The sequence below is a fragment of the Vigna angularis genome, chromosome 9 (assembly GCF_016808095.1).
Source record: "Vigna angularis cultivar LongXiaoDou No.4 chromosome 9, ASM1680809v1, whole genome shotgun sequence".
Taxonomy (NCBI): domain Eukaryota; kingdom Viridiplantae; phylum Streptophyta; class Magnoliopsida; order Fabales; family Fabaceae; genus Vigna; species Vigna angularis.
Window position 1 is genome coordinate 4,907,709 of NC_068978.1, and position 20,898 is coordinate 4,928,606.

Here is a 20,898-nt window from a genome sequence, read left to right on the forward strand (position 1 = left end):
GAAGAACTATAATTAGAACCTTTTTACATGTATAGACTTATATCAACTAGAAAATTTTAAAGGGTGAGATTACGGGATGTTACCGTAAATGTAATGTTAATTATCAAGTGTGAAAATTTGGGATGTTACATTAATGTGAAAGGTTAGGATGTTACATTAATGTGAGAATTTGGGATGTTACACTTAGTTAGAATTATTTTTTCCTACTGTTTGGTACAACACGCTTAAACACCTTTGTAATCACACATATGTTGTTTCCTCCAAATATAGAGTAAGAATGTGTTAGGTTTGTTATAAACTTAAATGTGTTAGCGATTGTGGATAGTTAACTGTTGTAGGTAGTTAATGTACTAATCGTTGGAGTCTAGGAAGTTAATAAGTTAGTTGTTTATAGATGTTTTTGTCTATTTTGAGCACAATAGTCATGAAAATGTAAGTCTATAAATTGTATTGTTGAATACATGAATGAAACATCAATAAGAGATGAATAAAAAAATTCACAATAAAGAGAGGTTAATTGTCTACAAAGTAGTAGTATCAATAGCCAGTTAGCTAGAGTGTTTAAATGAGAAAAAAAGAGCTAGAGAGAGCTTGAGTGTTTGAGTGAATGAGATGGTTATTGGAGTTGTTGCAAAGCAATCAAACATTCCATCATGTATACTGAGTAGTTTGTAGTATAGCAAGTGTCGTATGCATAAGAATTTGGTAAAAAACATAATGTTCTAACTAGTTAGATTGTGAATGAAACAGTAAAAGGATTGCAAATAGTATAAAACATAAATATATGTGAAAACAGAGCCACTTGATAGTGAAAATACGTTGTAAAACAATTTGGAGTTGAAAATGATTAACTTCCAAATGGTAAAAACATATGTTGAAGCTCGACTACACCACTTTGTCCCTCTCTTATAATGGGTCAGTTATTAGTCATGAAGATTGTTGGAAGTCCCACATCGCAGAGATAAGGCCAAATTATAATATATAAGTGAGGTGCAAACCTCACCTTACAAGCCGATTTTGTGAGGATGAGTTAGGCTTAAAAACTCACTTTCTAATATGGTATCAGAGGCATGGTTAGAGCCTATCCTAGCGAGTTCTAAGTGAGCATTCTATTCTTCTATTCCACCCGCTATCGGACCGTTATCGGACCACCTAATTTCTACTATCACGCACGAGATGTCTATACCTCGGCGTGAAAGGGGTGTGTTGGAAGTCCCACATCGACTAGAAATAAGGCCAAATTATAATATATATAAGTGAAGTGCAAACCTCACCTTACAAGCCGGTTTTGTGGGGATGAGTTAGGCTTAAAAACTCACTTTCTAATAAAGATGTCATTAATCATGTTATGAGAGTTCTATTTGAATGTAACTTTAGGTTCATTCTTATTACCTAGAGCCTAAGATGGACAAAGTACCCCTTAGAGGAAGGACCGAGGTGTGTCGGGAAGATGGACAAAGAACATCTCATAAATAATCTCAACACAACAACCACATATGTAGGTACAACACCAATACAAATTAAGATCATATGGAGGTAATTAAACAAGGTTATGAAACCCTAAGAATGTATAAACCTATATACCCTAGACCCAATAGACAAAACCCATAAAGGTACTATAGATAGTAATTGTTCACGAGGTATATAGGCAAAATCATTTTCATTGCTATGTTTCCATTTGTAACATACCTTTATGTTGAACATCAGAGTGTTTTATAAGTATTTTATAAGTATCCCCTCCACCTCACAGTCACGTTCAAAGATGACATTGTGGTCTATAAAAGTAAAAGATATATCAACTTGAGGAGTGCTCCTACTGACTATTTTATTTAGGACACTTAAGTTATAACAGAATGAGACATAAAAAAGTTACCTAATAAAGGATATCTCAACCTGTCAGTGGATACATGTAATTGCAGATACATCTTAATCCAACAAGAACAAGTGTGCTATTTAAAATATTTTTAGAAAATAAGACAAAAGAGAAGGCTTGAGTGGATTACGGAAGAAGGAAATAAGAGTTTTAGAAAATAGCTTGAAGGAAGCAGCAAAATTAGCAGCTAAAACCGTAATCAATGTCAATAACTTATCTTAATCTCATGCTGAAACCAAAACACACCACGAACTTTGATCTCATTTATTTTCTGTTGGTACTATCTTATAAATATTTGTAACCACTCTTTCATGTTATTTATGATACTACTGATTAGATGAATATAATATCATAATTGTATCCCGCAGAAAACTTAAAAAGTAAGATGCATAGATGTGAGCTTCACACTTATGTATTAATTAGCAGATTAATTAATAGAAGAGAAATCATAAATTTTTAATGAATTTTTTACTTAAAATTAAATGGGAGAAAGAAAAGAGTTATACTTTAAAAATGGAAAATTGAAAATAGATTTTATTGGCGAACAAAAAATAATGAACAATTAGGAGGATGGATGAATTGAGAATGGAAACTTAAGTCCGCATGATAATGGCTCAGAGTGATATGTGACATGGACTAAGTTAACACAGAACTTGATACACTGACTTGGAGAAAATGTAACACAATAAGACTTTTAAAACCAATAAGGTAAATAATAGAAAAGACTTTTAAAACCAATAAGGTAAATAATAGAAATATCTACTAACTATTTAAGGCTACCTGAATCATTTCATGATCGAATAAAAACTTTTGTTACAAGTTCAACTTCAGAAAGAAAAATCTTGATGATGAGTACACTATGCTAGCCATGGATGTGTGTAACTAATATGGAATATAAATTATATATATATATATATATATATATATATTAAATATAATAATGATGATGCATATAATTTTTATTTTCAAAAGAAAGTTAAAGGTAAAAATAAATAATATTGCATATCAATACATTTTTAAATTTGTATCGATAGGTACATGTCTACCGACCGGTCAACCATATAAGAAAGCGATCCTGGGAAAAATCACAATCTGGTAAACCGAACGATTGAGATGTTCAAACTCATGGTTATTCGATCTAAATTTCTTATTCACATATTAACAAAGTAAAAACATATTTACATAATATTGGGCCGCAATTGGACCAACTCTATTCAGAGGCCCAATACGAAACTTATAAATACAAAGGCAAGATGAGAAAATAGGTGATTGCATTTATCGGACATTTAAGACTTAATTATAATAACTAATCGATGCCTTTAACAAGTATCCACCGCCGAATCGCCAGAAAAAAAAACAAGTGTACTTGAGAAGATAAGAGACTAAGTTAACAACATTTAAGATTAAATTATGAAAGTATGATTCTCAATTCTTAAACAATTTTTTTTATTATTTTATTATCATTTCATCAGTTTACATAAAGGACATATAGTATGTCAACATAACATTGTCTAAAGTAAAATTAAGCTTATATAAAAAATAGAAGTTAAAATCTTTTTTTTAAGGTTTAATGTCTCGTTAAGTCCCTATTTTTGTTTATAATCTCAGATGAGTCTCCTTCTTGTTTGACGTCATAATTGGGTCCTTATTTTTGAAAAATTGAATCAAATAAAGGCGTGTCGTCAAATCGATCAAACGCCATTAAGGAGAGTGTTACGTGGCATGCTGATAGTGTACTTTTAATTTACGTGGTATTAAAAACGTGTGTCAATTGTATTTTTTTAATTTTTGAATTAAAAAAAAAGTGTACAGAGTGAAAATATAATTTAAATAAGGGCAAAGTTGGGAAATCAAATTAAATTAAGTGCTGAAAGTCCCATTCTCCTCTACAATTCCGAAAATGAAATCAAATTGGGGGAAGTTGAGTTTTAGGACTCTTGGAAATATATATTTAGGACGGAGAAATCACAACTCTAATGTCGTTATCACCCTTACCTTGAACATAAATGGTATAATGTTCAGTACTTTAAGATTGAATCTGGTGGAGAAGTAAAAGCTAATTAAAAGTTGTTTGGAAAAGACAGATGATTTGAACAGAAAGACGATGAAGCAGTGACATAGGAAGTAAAAGAAAAAGAAGCAACCAGAGAGAAACTTGTTGAGCAGGAAAGTGAGAGAAAGAATAGAATAAGAAAAAAAAAAAAAAACTAAGTTATTTAAATCCTTACTTTACAATAACTTCCAAACCACTGTGAGTCACCTATCTACACTAAAGTCTGCAACCTGACTCGGTAAAGCAATTGCAACAGTTAAAAGTTTGATTGTAGTGGCTGCCCAAGACGGGAAAAAAAAACAAAAAAAACAAACCTAAATACAAAAGCACAGAAAGCCTAATCCAATATTCAACAGAGAGAACGATGGTAACTGATTAATTTGTTCATGACTTAGAAAGGGAAGAGGAAGAAGGTGAAGATAGATATGTTGGGAGGGTGTTGTGTAATAAGAAGAAGAAGCGAGATGAGGAAATGTCGATCGAGAAGTTTCCCTTTTCTCTGCAACAACGATTTTATTTTCTCCCCACAAACCCTAAAACTCACTTTTCCTGATTTCGATTTCGAAAAAGAAAGGGGCTGATGCACTTATTTTAATTTCTTTTGCCCACTTTGACCTTGTTTAAATTTTATTTCCCCTCTGTGCACTCTATTTTGTAATTCAAAAATAAAAAAAAATACACTTCACACACGTTTTTAATGTCACGTAAATTAAAACTAGACTCTCAACATGTCATGTAACATTCTTCTTAATAACGTTTGATCAATTTGATGACAAACCTTTATTTGATTTAATTTTACAAAAATAAAAACTCAATTAAGAAATTAAACTTTTTTTAAAGAAGGTTTCTCTTTGAATTTCATGAATGAAAATAAAATATATTTAAAGGAAAAGTCTCTACTAAAGATATTTATTAATTTTTTTAAATAAAAATAGGTTATAAACAAAAGTAACGAAGTTAAATACTTCAAATATATAGTCTGACGGAAGAAAACATTTTGTCATATAAGATGTATGTATATATTGTTTCTTAGCTATTTTTGTTTTTATTATTTTTGCGACCACAATTTCTCTCTTTCACAACTCGTGTTCAAGCTTAGCTTTGCCCTCCACCGTCGAAGAAAAAATTAGAATCACTTTCCATGTACATCCTCCCAAAAACAAATTAAATATAAATGGAGTTATTCTAAATTTACTATTCATCGTTGCACACATTTTTTTTCTGCACATGATGCACTGACGGACACAAAATCTCAAACCACAAACTGGAAAATGACAACGAACATGATGAGTTAGCGACTTGACCCGTGAAATCATTAACAAAAAGAAAAAAAGGGTTCTCTAAAATGTTATTAATTATCAAATCCCACGAAAAGGATGCTTATTTATTTAAGACTTCATTGTCCATACGAGGCATATTCGAATTATACAAAGCATCATGGCCCCCACAAAATTTCTGAAATCTCAAAAACTCTGTAAGCCTCTAATATCATTTGAGGTGTCCAAGCCATGCAGGAACACAGAATCAATCTATGGTTGCCACGTGGAATCTACTACACTACAAATGTTGCATTCCCAGTGCAATATTTTGAAGCAATTCAATAATTCACTGATAATGTTTCATTCTAATGCTTTGTCCTTCTGATTAACCTTGCATCTTGGTCATTCAAACTCCAGCAAACCTCTTCAGTCAGGTTTCTTCATAGTCTGGTTAGTTGGTTCCTTTTCTCACTTTCTTCCCTCTTTTCAGTGGTCCTGGTTTGATGTGCCATTTTTTCAAGTGCCAATTGTTCTTAATAATTCAAGACAGTTTTTTTTTTTTTTTTTTTTAAAAAAAACATGGTTTCCCTTTTCATTGCAATGATGCCGCCATCTTGAATATATGAAAAAGCTCAGAGCTTTGAACTCATAACACTGAATACAAATGTGTTGCTTCAAGATGATTTCAGTTGAGGAAGTAAGAAACTTTTTTGTTCAGAGTAGGTACCAAAAATGGCAACTTTGACTGCTTCGAGTAACTTGATCTCTGGAAGTTCTCATGCCCAACATGGACCAACTGCATCGTGTGAGTCTAAAGCAGTGGCAATGGGATTGAAATCTCTAAAGCACACTAATACTCATAATGGACTGAGAATTTTGAACCCGGTGGATGAGCTACTTAACAGGACCCCAATCAAAACCAACTCAGTACAAGCTAAAAGGAAGGGACTTCAAGGCAAGAATGTCAAGCCTAAAGGTGTAATCATATGTGGCATGAATTTGATTTTTGTTGGAACGGAGGTGGGTCCATGGAGCAAAACTGGTGGGTTAGGAGATGTTCTTGGAGGTCTTCCACCAGCATTAGCAGTAAGCTTAATGTTATTGTTTTATTGATTGACATATTTGAAGTTCTTGAGAGCAAGATTCCCTCTAATTAGTCCTTCTGTAGGGTTATGGACATCGAGTTATGACTATCGCGCCACGTTATGACCAATACAAAGATGCCTGGGATACAAGTGTTGTGGTTGAGGTATGTTCTCGACTTTTCAATTTTGTGCTGATAGAAGAGGTTTTCACCCACTTGGGATCTGCTTATTGCAGCTGAAAGTAGGGGATAGAACTGAAAAGGTTCGCTACTTCCATTGCTATAAGAGGGGAGTTGATCGTGTCTTTGTGGATCACCCTTTGTTTCTTGCAAAGGTTGGAAAATTTCTTAATTTTTCTGTCATACTGTTTTGCTATCAGATACTTATTAGTGACTGAACTTCCAGGTCTGGGGGAAAACCGGAACCAAACTTTATGGACCAACTACAGGAGATGATTATGATGACAACCAACTACGTTTTAGTCTATTTTGCCAGGTTCTATATCGCATCCTTTCGATATTTTCAATTTCTATAATCTTTTCAGTAGAAAACTTTTACTTCCAACCAGAAAAGAATATAATAAAACTAGTATTTTTTCCTCAGATACACGTTTTAACTTGGGAGGAGGTTTCACTATTCTACTAGCTTCACAGATTGTTAGACATCATGACATTTTTTTTGCAGTGTGGCACATTTTAATAGAATATAAGAAATGCATGTAGTTTGCCACTGGAAATATTCTCTTTGCAACATGTTTATAAGTAGTAATATGAAGTTCTGAGTGCAAGAAGCTACTTGCAGAGTTGCGTGAGTTATATGATGGATAAAGCAGCAATATGTGCTCTTTATAATAACTTATCTACATCTATTATTTACTTTCCTTATTTTTTCTCTTTGAATTCATCTCCAGGCAGCTTTGGAAGCACCAAGAGTTCTCAATCTCAATTCCAGTAAATATTTCTCTGGACCATATGGTATGGACTAAGTTCATAGATGAAGTTCTTCAAAGCTCACAACAACAGAGAATATTTTGTTCATGATGTTTAAATTTTTCTTTTGCAGGTGAAGATGTAATTTTCATTGCCAACGATTGGCACAGCGCCCTTATCCCCTGCTACTTGAAATCTATGTACCAGTCAGTAGGCATCTATAAGAATGCTCGAGTAGGTCTAAATCACACTGGCTTGTTATTCTATGCATGATCAACTTACAAGCTCTTCAAATTTTCTTTTTGGTTGTTGCTATTACCAGGTTGTTCTATGTATCCACAACATTGCTTACCAAGGAAGATTTGCATTCGCAGACTATGCACTTCTAAACCTCCCTGACCAATTTAAAAGCTCCTTTGACTTTATTGATGGGTATGTTGCTCATAAGTTGCGAATTGTAACCATTGCAGACAGCTAAAAATTTTAACCACTTTATGTTGTTCTAATATTGCAGGCATCTTAAACCAGTGGTTGGAAGGAAAATCAATTGGATGAAAGCTGGAATTATAGAATCATGGTTTGTGATAACTGTTAGTCCAAACTATGCTATAGAACTATTGTCAGGTCCAGACAAAGGTGTGGAACTGGACAACATCCTTCGCAAAATTGAAGAACGTTTCATTGGAATTGTGAATGGCATGGATGTTCAGGAGTGGAATCCATCCACTGACAAGTATATAGCCGTCAAATACGATGCTTCAACAGTAGGAACTTCTTTTAAGAGTTAAAGTATCTCTAAATGTGACATGGCTCAGAATAGAAACGAATAAATAACGAATTCCCCTTCTTAGGTTTCGGAAGCAAAGGCTCTTTTGAAAGAAGCCCTTCAAGCAGAAGTTGGTTTGCCAGTGGACAGAAATATTCCTCTCATTGGTTTCATTGGTAGGCTTGAGGAGCAAAAAGGTTCCGATATTCTTGCAGAAGCCATTCCCCAATTTATCAAGGAGAATGTTCAGCTGGTAGCCCTAGTAAGTATAAAATGAAAAAGAAAGGAAGTAAACAGTTTTTTAACCCTTCAAACAAAAGAAAAGAAACAAGAAATCTCATTCAAGGATGTTTTTGTTGATGTTTTAGGGAACAGGAAAAAAACAAATGGAAAAACAGCTTCAGGAACTTGAAATAGCATACCCTGACAAGGCCAGAGGAGTGGCAAAATTCAATGTTCCCCTGGCCCACATGATAATTGCTGGTGCTGATTTTATATTGGTTCCTAGCAGATTTGAGCCTTGTGGTCTCATTCAGTTACAAGCTATGCGCTATGGAACAGTATAATCCCTGCTTTGACAATCCTTCATATCTAGTGTAACATTTCCCAGCCTTTACATTTTTCTTCAACTTTTATTCTTCACTGTGCTAGGTACCTATTGTTGCCTCAACCGGTGGATTAGTTGACACTGTCAAAGAAGGCTTCACTGGATTTCAGATGGGTTCCTTCAATGTTGAGGTAATATCTTCCATCGGTTCATAATCTCTAAGTGTGCCATTAGTACATGAACTTCTAAGCACTAACCATTATTCTATTTTTCAATATCTAGTGTGAAGCTGTGGATGCTGCTGATGTGGATGCTATAGCAAAGACTGTCAAAAGGGCCCTTGCAGTCTACGGAACTCCAGCTTTCACAGAAATGATCAAGAATTGCATGGCTCAAGATCTTTCATGGAAGGTGAGTGAGAGCAGAACTACCTGAGTGTTACATTTTATAGATTAAGTTTAATGATCAACTGTAGACCAGTTTTACAAACTTATCATACTATATTTCTCTCTTTAATCTTGGTAAATTTGTTTTGGAAATAGGGACCTGCTAAGAAGTGGGAGGAAGTGCTGCTAAGCTTGGGAGTTCCTGGCAGTGAACCTGGAACTGATGATGGAGAAGAAATTGCTCCACAGGCAAAGGAAAATGTGGCAACTCCATAATAAGACCATATATGTGCAGGAAGCCTTTTTAGTGAGTCTCATGAAGTTCCCTCAGCCAGTTGCTTCTTATGGTTCTATCCTACTTCCATTTTTTTGTTTTCTTCAAAATATATCATAGAAATTAATGTACATGGACTCCGTGATTACACTGTTCGGATCAGTGTTTTCAACGTATTTATAAGAGTATGTCTTCAAGATTAGCATGCATAAATTAAAGCGTTTCTTAGCAAGCTATATATGATACTGGCTAACTTCTACTGCTTAACTACTATATTTTGGCTTCAACAGGTGTGTTTATTTTTGTAAAATGTAATTTTACAGCATAAAAATGTCATGAATAAATGTTGGTTGTTAAAGACACGTTTAATTGAAAATAAACTAACATTTTACACTATAAACTAATTTGTTAATTTTTTAACGTAAATTATTTTATGTTAAGCTCAAGTTTAATAAAATGAACTGTAAAAAAATGAAAACATTATACAAATAAATACTAAATAGTTTAATTTACAAGGAGTGTCCAAGTAGTTAACATTTTTTTAATAATTAATGTAATTCTAAAAGAAGTAATTATTTCCTTCAAATAGTATCACCAAATGGCACATTAAGAAAAATAGCTGTATGACTTCACCAGTTGTCGCATAATTCTTTTAAGAGAAATTTTATACTTTCAAATTGTTGGTAATTATAGTAATTATAGTTCGTAGCCATTCCTTAAAAATTCGAATTATCTGTGACGAAGTATTAACATTGTTCCTTCATAATGTTTAAATATATCAAAATCATCTTATGAACCTGTTTTTTTTCCTATTTATATTCAATGTAAACCTTAACTTTTATGTAGCACTAAATAGGTAAAAGGGTTGGAGCATGGAAATGTTTTTTCTGTATCTTATATATCTTTTATTGCTGATAAAATAAAACCTTATGAGCCATTTGCCATTTCATACAAACAGGGTGTCATTATTGTAAGCTACTTAGAAAAAAATAGTCTATTAGGAAGAGTACATTCAATAGTGAGAACATAAAGGAAGGATTAATTTGGTCAATTAGTGGACAAACTTAATATAATGTACATCATTAATTCATTCCTTGAACGAACCCTTTCGTTTTTGGGTTGTTGGATTACTTCTCTTGGTACATACTTGTATCTTTGCCTCTTCTGTAATCATGCTTTCAAGACATCATTTGATTATTTATGCGAAGATTCAGCTGAAGAATCTTGTTCAGAAGTTATTTCACTGGTTTGTGAAGCATCTGCACATGTTCTTAGTGTCTCTCTTTTTGTTGTTGCAGTTCTGGTAACTGTTACATGATTTTTCCTTTTAATGCAATCTTGCTTAAATTTGATAACTGAAGAAACAATATCAGTAACATAATATATATATATATATATATATATATATATATATATATATATATATATATATATATATATATATATATATATTTTACCTGCACTAATAGTTGGCCTTTCCATTGACGAAGGAAATCTAAGGATACCAGGTGAGTCATAGTGCCTAGGAATAACTGGAGAATGCATCATTTGGGGATAATGGAATCCAAAACCTTGAGCTTCGATATTGTGTGCATACTGAGAAAAAAAAGGGTAAGTGTTATGGACCAATCTTATAGGTTCAGATGGTCCAATGTAGGGGTAGTAAGTTGAGAACTGTTGCTCTCCAAGTACTCCATAACAGTTCTACAAAATTGTGCAGACAAAAGTATGCCAAAGTTATTGAAGATACATGTGCATAATCAATCATTCAGAAATAATTATTGGTACGAGTTATACGTGTGAAACATTTATTGCACAAACACCTACCATCATCGGGTACATCATGTCATGTGAAGGTTGAATATATCTGCTAAAGTGGCAAAGAAGCAAAATCAAAAGAATGTAGAAATAAAAGCGATAAAATAGAGCTTCAAAATAGCAAAATGACCAAAAGTTCTACCCAAAAGTTGAATTAGGAATTGTGTATTGTCCATTGTTTTCATGGAAAAATGCAGAGAAAGGATCATGATAAACAGGTGAAGCCAATAAACCAGGTGCTTCTCTAAACCAGCCTGCACCCACCATGTGAAGTTATTTCTGAATTCTTCTTCTTATTTTGAGCATAAACAACTTGTGATGTTTAACACATAATTCATAACTAAATAGTAAAAGATTGAAAGGAAAAGTTAAAGGAAAATGGACAGATTGAGACCATGTTGTGGAGCCTGTCTGCGATTCTTGTTTGCACCAATAGATGCAATGTTGCAATTTGTCTTCCGTCCATCAATTATTGGATATGGGTTTTGAACTGCTTTCATTGCTACCTCAGGATCCTTGAATGTGATCTATGAAGAAAAAGCAAAACAAAACCACTCATAGTTTAAAAAACCACGTAGAAATTGAAATGGAGAAGAAACGAGACATGAGAATGAAAAGGGGAAAATGGGGCTTACAAAACCATAACCCTTGGATCTTCCAGTGTTCTTATCTGTGATAACAACAGCCTCTAAAATCTCTCCAAACTGCTCAAAATACCTTCTCACTGTGTCCCTTTGAGTTTCCCAAGCTAAACCTCCAACAAAGATTTTGGTAGAAGTTGTATCAATGTGTTCACTTGAATTGATGTTACCACCATCCATCTGGAATTGCTTTATGGAGATACTCTGTGTATTTCTAAATGATATACAACCTCAAATTTCCAAATAGGATGACAAATGTTCGAATGAAGATGACGTCAAATGAATTATCAATGAAAAGTTGAAAGCATTCATACACTTTTCATGCATAGATTATATTTGTAATAAGGTCACAACCACCATTTTACATCCAATAACAGAGCTTCTGGGTATTCATAACTTATTGTTACCTTCTAAGGGAAAGGAAACAAAAATCTGATAATAAAATATAATCATTGCAACACAAGTTATATAGAAGATTGAACATAATATTGAAACAAATAAGAAAACCAACCTTTTTTTACTGTTTCAAAGCTTTTCATGTGCTGTTTCATTCATAAAAAATGTATCATTTTGGGAGCACAGAACCTCTGCTTCGTTGTATTCAACTCCCTCATGTGTGTGCCTTATCGACATGATACGATAATTTCCACATCAAATCATATTTTTTATAATAAATAACTGATTTTAATATTGCTTCTCTCTGTTTATATTTTCTTTCTACTCAATTCTATATAAAAAAAAAGATAACAAAAATTCTAAACTAATATTAAATTCTAGATTCTAATTTGGCTCTTAATTTATTTTTATCTGTTAATACCTGAACCCAACTAACCACTCTTCCCCACTCTTCATTATTTGCCATCTATCATTTAAGAAAATAAAAATTATTAACATTAAAAGATAACAACACCCTATTTTCCAAAAATAAAATATCATTTACAATATATTTATACATAGATAGATACATACATACATATATATATATATATATATATATATATATATAAATTTATAATTTGACCTAGTGTAAGGGCCGAAGATTGTGGCAGTTGGGCCTTATGTTGAGGCAGTCAGGCCCATAAGACTAAGGGTACTAAGACCTTAGGAAGAGACCTTTCAAAAATCAGAGTTCCTTATCTCAACTTTCCATTCTCTCTCTAAAAGTTCAGCTCTTCTTTTTTCTGCCTTTTCTCTACCATTCCCTCACATTCTCTCGTTGCATGTTGGTCTAGGTGGTGCTCAAGTGATCGCGGCGCAAAGAGCTTCGCAACCATCCGATTAGATTCTCGTTCTACCGCGGGTAAGTCGTTTCCCTTTTTCCTCTTCTTTTGGGAACCTAGGGCATGTAACTAGAAACCTTCTCCTTCAATTTCTTGTCAAACTTAGCTCTAAAGAGTTGTTCTATCACCCATTGGGTGATTTGTAGGGTTTGGTTGAGTTCTCTTTGAGTTAGGCGCTGTTGAATCAAGTTGTGAGCTTAGCTGTGAAACCCTAAGGTAAGGGGAGCTAGAAACTTTATCTCAATTGTTTATATGATATGTGTATAGGTTAAATTCTGAATTTGTATGCTGTTTTGTGTTACTGGTTGTATCTTGAGTAATTTAATAGTATGTACTGGAATGTGTAATGTATGAAACTGTAATGTGTTGTTGCGAAACTGTTTTGGATGAATTCTAAGTGCTGTAATTGAGCATGTTGGAGGTAGTTGATGTGAGTAATCTGTTGTGATAGTGATGAATTATGAAGTGAAGTAAATTGTGCTTGTTTTAAGTCAATTTAGAGGAAGTGAGGTAGTGAATTTGAGTAGTAATGGTCAAAAATAGGTGCAAAGTAGTAGAATTGGATTTGGGTACCTAAGTTGTGGCAATTGGTGTTTTAGAGTTGAATTTGAGTTTAATCACTTTAGAATGGTAGTAGGAATGTTTAGAATCATTTAGATAAGTCCAATTAAGTATGAAACAATAATTAAGGGTGTTAGACGTTAGTAAAAATGGCTAGAAATGGTACTCTGGAGTCTGGTTGCAATTCTGCAGAATTGCGTAGAATTCTGTAGAATTCTGCAGAACACGACAGATAGCGTTCGGCCATGCCCTGATTTGGTACCGTTCGGTCAGGTGTTGATTTGGTACCGTTCGGTCAGGTGTTGATTTGGTAGCATTCGGTCTTGATGGTGCTCGGTCTTAGTGGTACGTGGTCTAAATAGCGTTCGGCCAAAGCTCTTAGTGCTCGGCCAAAGTCATACTGTTCGGCCAAAGCCCTAAGTGCTCGGCCAAAGCTCATAATGTTCGGTTCCAGCCTCTTTTGCTCTTGTTTTGGGTTGAATTAAGTGTGTGGGATGATTGCAATGCATAGTATGATGTGATAATGTGATTATATTACAAGTATGTGAGTATGTGAAACATGTTTGGTGGTTAAAAATATGTGCTTGTACTAGTATGGTTGATGGACGTAATTCCATGGATCTCAAAGGGAGGTCACATGGTGGTGCCCTATAGTGTTGGACGTAATTCCATGATCTTTCAGGAGAAAATTCATGGTGGTGCCCTAGTAATGTTTAGAATGATTTGCATGGTAGCTCAGTCTTGGGGGTTTTCCTGATGCTCCAATGGTCTTTCATTCTCAAGTAGAGAGGATTGATTCATGTGGTGAGGAGTAGCAGGAGGTCCTAGTCTTGGGTGCTTCCAGTATGGCCCAAGGTGAGTGATAACGGACTAACCTCGTGAGTGTGGTAGGGTGAAACCCATTGACAATGACTTTGCAAAGCAGTAGAGGCCACCACGAGTGCATAACTCGCCATAGCTCGGTAATCATTCTAGTCCGGACGAGTCAAGTTTAAGTGCAACAAGTCATGTGTGTGTAGTGTACTGTATTTGTCTTTATTTGCATGTTGCTTGTGACTGTTATAATATGATTTTATATCTAGCTCACCCTTGCTTGTGTGTTTGTGTTTGCTTGGGTATGTTTTTCTTTTGCAATGATTATCCACTTGGATGTGAACATAGATGGATGGGGTGTCTCTGGAGCAAGCCTTGAAGGAAGATGATGCTGCTGCTTAATCTTCTTAGGATTCTCTTAGTATTTCTTGTATTTCGAAATACTTTAGTATGTTTAAGTTTTAATTTTTTTGACTTATTTTAAGATGACTGTAATCCCATTTAATCTCGATTGCTTTCCTATATTATGAATGATTACGTCACATTATATATGTTTCCCATATAATAAGGGATGTTACACCTAGTAATAAAATCCATCATGTTGTACAGTATCTGGAGTTTCAAACTTTACATAATTAATACAACAAGCAACGATGTGTATAAAAAAGCAAAGATAGTCACAATCATTTACATTTTTTGTTTCGCACTTAATCATCCTCAAAAGATTTAGTGGGTAAGACCCACACAAATTTTAAAATTCAATTATGTTTAACGTTTATTAAATGAACAAAAAAGTTATAATTATTTATTTTTCTTTTCTTTTCTTTAATTTATTTCTTCACCATCTCTCACATACCAAACACAACATGCGACTTAATGGGCAAGAGTTGAAGTTACAAAACTCCGATTTATCAAGTGCGTTATTCTATTTAAATTAGCTTCTTCAACCCATTGGGTTAATAACTTTTTCATTTTAATTTTGATAAAAAATTTGTTGATGCTTCTTCACTTGGTGTTTATCCCTATATTTGTTCACATTTTTTTTCTGTACTCCCATATTTATTTTAAAAATTTTAAAACTATATCTCGCATTTCAGAAAAATCTTATACACTAATTTTTTTTTAATAAATTTTGAAATCTGTTGAAAAAAAAATTATTCAACGAATTTCAAAATTCATTGAAATTTTTTTAAATTTTTAACAAATTTTGAAAATTGGTTGAAACTTTCGAAAACGAATTTCAATATTTATTTAAATTTTTTTCTTTGACGAATTTTGAAGGATTTTTCAAAAAAATATTTCATTAAAGAAGGTTACTTTTAGAATGTGCGAATGAAGAGAAAAATGTGGGAAGGTGAAGGGAAAAACACTCTCTTCACTTCTCGTAGTCAACTTCTCTAATGTGTATTGTGTATTGCTGTCTCATTTATCTTTTGTAATTACAATTTGTGTTTTGTGAAAAGAAAATTCGGTAGTAAAATCTAACAGGTAAAATATTATAAATTTTTTTAAAAATAATAAAAAAAAGTTTCAAGATTTTCATAACCCTTTACGTGTAAAAAAAAAAAATACTATAAACGAGTTGCGGTCTTTTAATTTATTTTAACCCTATATCTGAGTTACTAATTATTTCAGTCCATTTAAAAGTAATTTCAAATCCCAAAAAAATAAAATAATATAAAACATATGTTTTTAAAGTTTAAACTACGTTAATAAAGTTACTTTTAATTTTTACGTATAATAATTTGATATATAAAATATAACATATTGCTATATGTTTTAAATCATAATATTATTTTTTTAAAATAACGAATTATTTTAATAGTAGTAGAACCAAATCGAATTCATTTAATTTGCTATCGCTGATATATCTGTTTGGATTTTTTTTGGGCTCTGGACAGAAGATTTTAGGCCCAATACTATTACAAAACCTAGGGTATTTCTTTGTGCACCTCCAATATTACTAACTATACTCCATATTAATAAAACAAAGATTAAAATATTCGCCCTCACCATATCCCATCACCTCTGTCACCATAGCTGCAGATGAAAAAGGAAAGAGAGAATATGTTTGTGAAAAAAAAAAAACTCATTTTAAAAAGTTCATTTCTAAATACATTTTATGTGTTTCAATAATCTTGTTTCAGAAAATTTATGAACACAGTTGAGGAGTAACTTTTTATTTACCAGATTTTTTTTGATATATTTTGTGAAAAATAAATATTAAAAAAATTTGTGAGAAATAACTTTGTCATAATTTTTTATAAGTGGATTTTGCAAAGTTCCACGTAGCAGAAAATGTCTCGAAATATGAAAATCTGTAAATATATTTTTAATAAATATTAAACCTTATATATTTGATAGTGTAAAACAACTTTACATTGTCAATTAAATAGAAATTATGATTGTTATCATTTTTTTTTGAAGATAATTGTTATAAAATTTAATAAACTTATCATGCATGCTTATGTGTTTATAAATGTGAATCTTTACTATAGGTTGATATCTATTACATTTCATCAGTTATTTAGAAATCTATCTAATAACGTATCCTATAACAATAACCAACGCTATCTGTTTCATATTTTTAAATGTTTAAGGGGTTTAAAAGGACATAAAATAAAAGAATATATTCAATAAAAGTAATAAATAGTATTGTATTTGACTAAAATGTTTCTCATTGAAGAAACTAATCCTGGATGCCTGTATAACTAGAAGTCAGATATTAATTAAGGATATATTTGACAAAAATGAATTACTTTAAAGTTCTAAAAAATCAAATTGTTTTTGGATAAAAGAAAAACAGTGCTAAAATATATAAACCACACTGTATCTAATACTTTACAAAGCAAATACTTTGTCATAGCATATCAGAAAATATAAAAAAAAAAAAACTTGATTTAATACTTGGTTTTTGTTTTCCTCAATTTTATTTAAAGTGATCATGGACTTTTTCGGATATTCAAATAATTTTAATTTTTGTTTAATTTAGTTATTTTGTATTACGATATCTAAATGGTTATCAACACACGTTAGCAATTACTAAATAAGATGTATTTTTTTTTACATATATGTGGCAACTGTCCAATGAAGGACTACTGCATCACAATTTCATCTTTCATTCAAAATTAGAATTTTGCTGTGGTGGAGACTCTTGATCAAAGATGGAGGCGCGAGAGGCCGCGAACAGGTGCTTGGTTCCCAATTCTGTTGTAATGTGGTGGCTCTTTGCGATTTGGGTTCTGTTTTTCTTTTTGTATTTTGCAGGTTTGATGACGCGAAGGAGAAGATAAATCTTGCGATTTGGGACTTTTTACGATGAGTTCATGATTTTTTAGTTTTGTTTTTTTTTGGTTTGATGGCATAGAAGAGAAGAAAAATCTCACGATTTGGGGCTTTCTGCGAGTTAAGGTTTGTGATTTTTGAGTTCTGTTTTTTTTTTCTAGGTTTGATAATACAGAGAAGACAAATCTCGCGATTTGGGACTTTTTACGAGTTAGGGTTTGTTGAAATTTTGTAACTCAAATAACATGTGGTTGAAGGAGTCAAATCAGTTAAATAAAAATATATTCCTATCCTATTTTTTAGGAGGATTTTATGCATTATTTAATTAATTAGTTTAGAATATATTTTTTAAAGTCGGTTACAAATCCCGTAGTATAAATATTTATTGATTATGCTCAATAAAATATATCAGTTTTCCTTTTATTCTTTTGTCTCTTATACTTTTAAACCCAACAATTAGTATCAAGAACATAAAGGATCTTACGAGATATGTGATATAACCCACAAACACCTACAACCACAAAATAGCCACCACACATAAGATGAAATCTCAAACATGCTTTTGTATCGTTTATGTACCTGTATTTGATGGACAAAACTATCAAATGTGGGTTGTCAAAATGGAAGCATATCTAGATGCTAATGATGTATGGGAAGCAGTAGAAAAGTTACAAAGAAAGGAGGCTTATAAAATCCTACGGTTGCTCAAATGAAAAGTCACAAAGAAAGGAGGCTTCAAAAATCCAAAGCCAAATCAATTTTGTTCACAGCTGTATCTCCAGTCATTTTCAACAGAATAATGATATTGAAAATATTGACACATGAAATATGGAAGTTTTTGAAGGAAGAACATGAAGGCAGTGAGAGAATCAAAGGAATGCAAGTTTTGAATCTGGTTCGAGAACTTGAGATGCATAGGATGAAAGATTCGAAGACAATTAAAGATTATGTGGACAAGCTTCTCGGCATTGCAAAAAAAGTACATCTTCTAGGCACTGAGATTCCTGATTCTCGAATTGTTCAAACAATACTTGTAACAATTCCAAAAAGATATGAAGCCACATTTACTTCCTTAGAGAACTCAAAAGATCTTTCTACTATTACCTTGGTAGAACTTTTGACCGCACTTCAGGCTCCAAAACAAAGAAGACTCGTGAGAGAAGAAGGTCATATTGAAGGGGCTTTGGCAACTAAATTTTTGAAAAAAAAGGGCAAGTCAGGAAGTTTCAACCACAAAAATGATAGCAAATCCTCTCATGTTTTTCCATCATGTTCTTTTTGTAAGAAAAACAATAATCCATAAATGAAGTATTGGTGGAGGCCAGATGTGAAATGCCATAAATGTGGACAATTAGGGATGTGGAGAAAATTTGCAAGTCATAAAAAACATAAGAGAATGTACAAGTTTCTGTTGAAGAAGGTGAAGAAGAAGAACTTTTTGTTGTTTCTTGCTTTGCTACTGCAAGATCAACATAAAGTTGGCTAATTGATAGTGGTTGCACAAACCATATGACTTACGACCAATAATTATTCAAAGATCTTGATGCAACCTACAACACAAAAGTTAGAATTGGAAACGGGGCAAAAATAGTAGTGAAGGGCAAATGAACCATCGCGATTGAAGGTTGCACACGTTTGAAATTAATTACCGATGTTCTATATGTTACTTGCATGATTAAAGATTAAGATAATAAAGAATTATTCAGAATTCAAATGAAAGGAAAGAGTTTTGCCTTGAATTTGATTGATAAAGAGTTGTTTGCTATGCACAAGGTTGAAGACAATATGCACATACAAGGGTACTCTTGAATTGGAAGAGAAATCACCCGTATGCGCAACTTTGCAATATGAAAAACAAACAAGGTTGCCTTTTCCAAAAGACAAATCTTGAAAAGCAACAAACAAACTATAGTTAGTACATACGGATGTTAGAGGACCTAAAAACCCCCATCTCTGAATGGCATGAAAGTAGAGCTAGTGAGTGTTAAAGTTGGTGAAAGTAAAAATGAACCAGAAAAATTAGAGGAAGAAGAGTAGCCTAAGACAACTCTTCCCGAAGCAGAAGTTGAAAATGCGGAAAAGCTAAAAGAACAACTACAAGTAAATGAGAAAGTTGCGGAAGATTGTAAGGACGTGAAGAGTAAGCAAGAAATTGTGATCGAGACTTCCAAAAGTGAAGGAACTTTAGATTATATGGTCAAGGATGAAAAAACTTAGTGTATGTTAATTTTGAGTCAAGGAGTTGGAATTTTGTGACTCAAATGACATGTGGTTGAAAAAGTCAAATAAGTTATATAAAAATATATTCCTATCCTAATTTTAAGAGAATTTTATGCATTATTTATATAATTAGTTTAGTAGATATTTCTCAAAGTCGGTTACAAATTCTGTAACATAAATATTTACTGCTTATGCTTAATAAAATATATCAGTTTCCCTTTCATTCTTTTGTCTCTTATACTTTAAAACCCAATAGGGTTTGTGATTTTTAGGTTATGGTTTGTTTGATTTTGCAAGTTACAAATCTTGGGTTTGGGTTTTCAAATACAGGTTGCTCGTGGTTGTTTGATGAAGACGAACATGCTCACGATGATGGCTGCTTGTTGGTTTGCGAGGTTGAAGGATATTATAGTGTTGGGTTCTGATGAGTGACGACTTTCACGATTGTCTGATAACATGGTGGTTGTTCTGATGGTGGCTAGAGTTTTGGGTGGTCAGAGGTTGAAGACGATGATGTGACCACTTTTAATTACCAGGTTTCCACATTACTCTCATTTAAGTTGCCACAAATATGAAAAACTTAGACCTTATTCAGTAATGACTGACATAGACACTATGTGATTTAGACAATTACATAAACTGAGACTACGTAGAAAAAATGGACAATTTTGAACAAAATTGACATAATTAAAAAAAAAGTAAAAAAATTGAAATTAAACATTAAACATAAAATTTAATGATATAGTAAATAAAGATTATGCTCATACGTAAATATAAATTTAAACTTCGTTATCAATATAAATATGAATAGATAATCCACAAACATTCTTTTACAAGGGTTTATTATTTACTTTGATACTTGTTCTTGAAAACAAATTCTTGAGACTCAAGTTAAAAACAACACAAACTAGCAAACAGCCCTTTTTAGCATTCACAACAATTGAAACCGTTACAAAAAGTTAGCCCATATGGTGAGGTAATTATGTTCCGAATTCAATGATAACAGAAAAATTAAAGTTCAATTCTCCATCATATTAAAGCCGTTATTGAGTGTCATTATAGGAAACTTTAGATTAATCAGGAATAATGTGTTGTATATAATCTCACA

General features: G+C 32.6%; 3 protein-coding genes and 1 long non-coding RNA gene across 6 annotated transcripts; 3 read left to right on the forward strand and 1 right to left on the reverse strand.

Moving 5' to 3' along the window:
• The first annotated feature begins 5,480 nt into the window (after nucleotides 1-5,480).
• Nucleotides 5,481-9,410, forward strand: LOC108347686 (granule-bound starch synthase 1, chloroplastic/amyloplastic). Of its 2 annotated transcripts, none has more exons than XM_017587085.2 (14): nucleotides 5,481-5,635; nucleotides 5,909-6,271; nucleotides 6,354-6,434; nucleotides 6,506-6,604; nucleotides 6,676-6,765; nucleotides 7,181-7,244; nucleotides 7,333-7,433; nucleotides 7,522-7,631; nucleotides 7,714-7,963; nucleotides 8,051-8,227; nucleotides 8,334-8,525; nucleotides 8,617-8,703; nucleotides 8,795-8,923; nucleotides 9,055-9,410. In XM_017587085.2, exons 2-14 carry the CDS (start codon nucleotides 5,918-5,920, stop codon nucleotides 9,172-9,174), a joined length of 1,854 nt encoding a protein of 617 aa, XP_017442574.1. In that variant the 5' UTR covers nucleotides 5,481-5,635; nucleotides 5,909-5,917; the 3' UTR covers nucleotides 9,175-9,410. The 2 variants fall into 2 exon arrangements, with proteins under 2 accessions (XP_017442574.1, XP_017442573.1); XM_017587084.2 differs by having other exon boundaries at nucleotides 5,482-5,635; nucleotides 5,904-6,271.
• A 683-nt stretch (nucleotides 9,411-10,093) lies between these two features.
• Nucleotides 10,094-12,262, reverse strand: LOC108347317 (uncharacterized). 2 transcript variants are annotated; one of them, XM_017586483.2, is made up of 7 exons: nucleotides 12,143-12,262; nucleotides 11,626-11,845; nucleotides 11,385-11,517; nucleotides 11,133-11,244; nucleotides 11,000-11,039; nucleotides 10,630-10,876; nucleotides 10,094-10,479 (listed from the first exon to the last, which is right to left on the reverse strand). In XM_017586483.2, the coding sequence occupies exons 2-7, from the start codon at nucleotides 11,809-11,811 to the stop codon at nucleotides 10,367-10,369; spliced, it is 831 nt and encodes a 276-aa protein (XP_017441972.1). In that variant the 5' UTR covers nucleotides 11,812-11,845; nucleotides 12,143-12,262; the 3' UTR covers nucleotides 10,094-10,366. The 2 variants fall into 2 exon arrangements, with proteins under 2 accessions (XP_017441972.1, XP_017441971.1); XM_017586482.2 differs by having other exon boundaries at nucleotides 11,000-11,042.
• A 475-nt stretch (nucleotides 12,263-12,737) lies between these two features.
• On the forward strand, nucleotides 12,738-14,896 carry LOC108347300 (uncharacterized). Its single transcript, XR_001833859.2, has 3 exons — nucleotides 12,738-12,931; nucleotides 13,058-13,127; nucleotides 14,634-14,896. It is a non-coding gene; the product is annotated as an uncharacterized LOC108347300 (long non-coding RNA).
• A 3,473-nt stretch (nucleotides 14,897-18,369) lies between these two features.
• LOC108346434 (uncharacterized) lies at nucleotides 18,370-20,222 on the forward strand. The gene is made up of 2 exons (XM_017585515.1): nucleotides 18,370-18,756; nucleotides 20,121-20,222. The coding sequence occupies exons 1-2, from the start codon at nucleotides 18,370-18,372 to the stop codon at nucleotides 20,220-20,222; spliced, it is 489 nt and encodes a 162-aa protein (XP_017441004.1).
• Nucleotides 20,223-20,898: the final 676 nt, after the last annotated feature.

Coding starts and splice junctions, on each gene's coding strand:
- LOC108347686 (XM_017587085.2), top strand. CDS start 5,918: ATGGCAACTTTGACTGCTTCGAGTAACTTGATCTCTGGAAGTTCTCAT. Junction 7,632..7,713: donor TCCTTTGACTTTATTGATGG/GTATGTTGCTCA, acceptor CTAATATTGCAG/GCATCTTAAACCAGTGGTTG. Junction 8,228..8,333: donor ATGTTCAGCTGGTAGCCCTA/GTAAGTATAAAA, acceptor TTGATGTTTTAG/GGAACAGGAAAAAAACAAAT.
- LOC108347317 (XM_017586482.2), bottom strand. CDS start 11,811: ATGGATGGTGGTAACATCAATTCAAGTGAACACATTGATACAACTTCT. Junction 11,043..11,132: donor ATTCCTAATTCAACTTTTGG/GTAGAACTTTTG, acceptor TTGCCACTTTAG/CAGATATATTCAACCTTCAC. Junction 10,480..10,629: donor AAGGCCAACTATTAGTGCAG/GTAAAATATATA, acceptor ATCATGTAACAG/TTACCAGAACTGCAACAACA.
- LOC108346434 (XM_017585515.1), top strand. CDS start 18,370: ATGATATTGAAAATATTGACACATGAAATATGGAAGTTTTTGAAGGAA. Junction 18,757..20,120: donor GTCATATTGAAGGGGCTTTG/GCAACTAAATTT, acceptor TTTCAAATACAG/GTTGCTCGTGGTTGTTTGAT.